The sequence below is a fragment of the Mandrillus leucophaeus genome, unplaced genomic scaffold (assembly GCF_000951045.1).
Source record: "Mandrillus leucophaeus isolate KB7577 unplaced genomic scaffold, Mleu.le_1.0 Scaffold1, whole genome shotgun sequence".
In the NCBI taxonomy this organism is placed as follows: Eukaryota; Metazoa; Chordata; class Mammalia; order Primates; family Cercopithecidae; genus Mandrillus; species Mandrillus leucophaeus.
Window position 1 is genome coordinate 7,993,124 of NW_012098097.1, and position 3,264 is coordinate 7,996,387.

General features: G+C 44.8%; 2 protein-coding genes across 3 annotated transcripts in view; one reads left to right on the forward strand and one right to left on the reverse strand.

Annotated features, from left to right (window-relative positions):
• Window positions 1–221: 221 nt before the first annotated feature.
• Window positions 222–3,264, reverse strand: part of ATP5H (ATP synthase, H+ transporting, mitochondrial Fo complex, subunit d) — a 5,198-nt gene continuing 2,155 nt past the window's right edge. The window contains exons 2-6 of one of the 2 annotated variants that reach the window (XM_011976314.1): window positions 2,210–2,340; window positions 1,862–1,958; window positions 1,450–1,521; window positions 555–617; window positions 222–424 (exon numbers count right to left, since the gene is read on the reverse strand). In XM_011976314.1, coding sequence (XP_011831704.1) covers window positions 293–424; window positions 555–617; window positions 1,450–1,521; window positions 1,862–1,958; window positions 2,210–2,331 — 486 coding nt within the window. In that variant the 5' untranslated portion in view covers window positions 2,332–2,340 and the 3' untranslated portion in view covers window positions 222–292. The remainder of the gene's footprint in view (window positions 425–554; window positions 618–1,449; window positions 1,522–1,861; window positions 1,959–2,209; window positions 2,341–3,264) is intronic. The other variant, XM_011976389.1, reaches the window with a different exon arrangement.
• KCTD2 (potassium channel tetramerization domain containing 2) overlaps window positions 2,455–3,264 on the forward strand; it is a 27,945-nt gene continuing 27,135 nt past the window's right edge. Inside the window, exon 1 of the mRNA XM_011964515.1 lies at window positions 2,455–2,460. Within this exon, the coding sequence (XP_011819905.1) occupies window positions 2,455–2,460 (6 nt within the window). The remainder of the gene's footprint in view (window positions 2,461–3,264) is intronic.

Genomic DNA, 3,264 nt, shown 5'->3' on the forward strand with positions numbered 1-3,264 from the left:
CACATCACAGTGAAATACACTGCCATAGCACCTAGTGTTACTTGTTGCCATTTCAGCAGTCCTGGGGCCTCAGTAAGTGGCACCTACATAGCCTGTCAGACAACCAGCCCAACAAACCTCTCTAGGCTCACCTTTCTATTTAAATAAAAAGTCCACTGCCAGTGAGGCCACCTCAGAAGACAGGCTTAGTTATCTCAACCAGAGAAGAAGACACACCCAGAACTCTGTAATTATTATTTTTAATGTCCAGAATGTGTAATACAAGGGCCAGAGCTTCCTCCTGGACTCAATTTTATAAATTCTCGATTGGTTGGTGAGGCCAATAGGGATACTTTTCCTTGTCTAATTTGGTTTCTGGGAAAGCTTCGTTCAAGTCCTCAATGGTCATCTGATCAAATGGAATTAAGTTCTTCATCTTCTCCATCTGGAAAGAGGGGAAATGTGTTTAGTTAATGTAAACAGAGACGGAAAGCAGAATATCCAAGGCAGGTTCCTGCCACCAGGTGGCCATGAAAGAAACGATATTATAGGCAACGGTTACCCATCATCCTTACCTGTTTCTCATATTCTACAATCCTGGCCTTTGAGAGAGACACCCACTCAGCACAAGATTTCACCTTTAAGAAGAAAGAGAAATTCAGTTCTGAAACCAGGCTGCATTCTACCCCAGCAGCTGCTAAAGTAGGAGTCGTCCCAATCCACTCCTGCTGTCCTATTGTTCTATGGAGAATCCGTGGTTACCCTGACCTCTTGGGGGCACTCACTCTGAGAGGCAAACCACAGCTTTTACTAACACTCACAAAGAAGCCCATACTGGAAAACCAGCTTAGGATGGCAGCACCCGGCTGCTTCTGCAAGTTCCTCATCCGGAAGACCTACAGAATGCCTGTTTTCACAGGGCTCAGTCACTGAATGGTCAGGACACGCCACCTGAGCACCTAGCCAGACTTCTCTTTGGTGGAGCCACTGAGTTCCAAAGTTTGGCCTTCAGTGCTTTCAAGCAAATACTTAGGTATTTTAATACTACTTGGATAATTTTTTCTAATTCCAACTCCTTGTTTTTAACAGCTTTGTTGAGGTATATCTGAAATATGAGAAAATCCACATATTTAAAGAACACCATTTGATACGTTTTGATATTTGTATCCACCTGTGAAACCAGCAGTCCCTCTCTCAACCATCCCCAGGCAGCCACTGTAGACTTAACTACACTTTCTAGAGTCTTATAAAGATGGAATCATATGCTATACTCTTCTTTTTCTTGTTGGCTTCTTTCACTCAGCATAATTATTTTGAAATTCGTCCATGTTGTTGCATTTATTGACAAGCCATTCCTTTATGTGGTTGTTAACTTTAATTTTCCATTTAATTCACTCTACCTTAACCTAGCTGTAATAAAGAGTCAGGATCCAGAGAATTTTAGAATAAGCAAGAGCCTCAACTACTTACATCTTCTTTTTCTTCGGCATCCACCTGGGCAGTATATTTATCCTCTGGCACAGGAATCTTCAGGGCATTAAACTACAAATACAAGGACAGTGAGTTGTCGCCAATACACCCAGGAGCCCAAAGGGCTGGAAGCTACTAATCCAGGTCAGAAACAGAGCAGGTCAAAACTCCTGTGCTGATCAGAAAGCCCTCTAGCTCCCAGATTAAGGCTACACTGTACTGCTGAATGAACAGAGCCTAAATTCCTGTGCCTATTTACAGTTCAATCAACCACAAGGCCTTTGGCCATAGGCATCTTTCCTAAGCTTCCTCAGGGATCTGGCTATCACACTGCGTATGTAATTATCCCTGTTCCTGCTCCCCACCCACAGGCATGTTACAAGCTCAGTGCTTTAGAGGTATGAAGTCCCACCTTTTTCTCAAAGTCATCCACCAAGCTGGCCTTGGCCACATTGGCCTTGTAGTAAGCCCAGTCGATAGCTGGTGGAGTCTCAGGTAAAGCAGCCAACCTGCCCACAAGGAATGGCAAAAGTTAGCATTGTTCATAAGCAGTAGAAAATTCACATGGTAATTTTCCTATCCCTTCCTCCTATGGCCTGGAGGGTCACCACACTTTCCTCTCCTAGGATCATCATGAAAATGCCAGGATTTCTTTATAGGTTGTCAGAAAGGCATCAATAATTCACACGTGATTCCTTAATACTGTTTTGTTTCTAGATTCAGTGGCAAGTATGGGGTTCCCTCTCAGAAACATACTGACCTGGAGGTGAGGGTCTCATGCCAGGACTTCAGGGAACTAGCAATGGCCTTTTGGTTCTGGGGTATGATCTCCGCAAAAGCTACCCAGTCAATGGTTTTTAGAGCAAGTTTTCGCCCCGCCATCTTGGGATCCTGAAAAATAAGTCAGATAAAAACAAGGCTTTTTTATGAGGTGAATTTTCAGTTGGGAAAAATGATAAAAACAAAATAAGACCTCTTAGAGAGAATCCTTTAAATCTTAGAAACATGCAAGTCTTCACAAGAATCACTTGAACCCAGGAGGCGGAGGTTGCAGTGAGCCGAGATCACATCACTGCACTCCAGCCTGGGAGACACAGCAAGACTCTATCTCAAAAAAAAAAAACAGTGTTAACTTTTCAAATTCAAGGTAATTCAAGGTGTGCAGCCAGGCATAGTGGCTCACGCCTGTAATCCCAGCACTTTGGGAGGCCAAGATAAGTTGGATCACCTGAGGTCAGGCGTTCAAGACCACCATGGCCAAAATGGCAAAACCCCGTCTCTATTAAAAATACAATAATTAGCCAGCCGTGGTGGCCCACGCCTGTAATCCCAGCTACTCTGGAGGCTGAGGCACAAGAATCACTTGAACCCAGGAGGCAGAGGTTGTAGTGAGCTGAATCGCACCAGTGCACCCCAGCCTGGGCGACAGGGCAAGACTCCGTCTCAAAAAGAAAAGAAAAAGTGTGACTTCAAATTCAAAGTGTGCAAACTGGCATAGAAATACATTCTCGCCCAACTCCTATTTAGCCTTAAAAGTCCAGCTCTCTAGGCTGGGCACAGTGGCTCACGTCTGTAACCCTAGCACTTTGGGAGGCTGAGGCGGGCAGATCACTTGAGGTCAGGAGTTCAAGACCAGCCTGATCAATACGGTGAAACCCTGTCTCTACTAAAAATAGAAAAATTAGCCAGGAGTGATGGCATGCACCTGTAGTCCCAGGTACTCAGGAGGCTGAGACAGGACAATCGCTTGAACCTGGGCAGCGGAGGCTGAAGTGAGCTGAGATAGCACTATTGCACTCCAGCCTGGAAGACAGA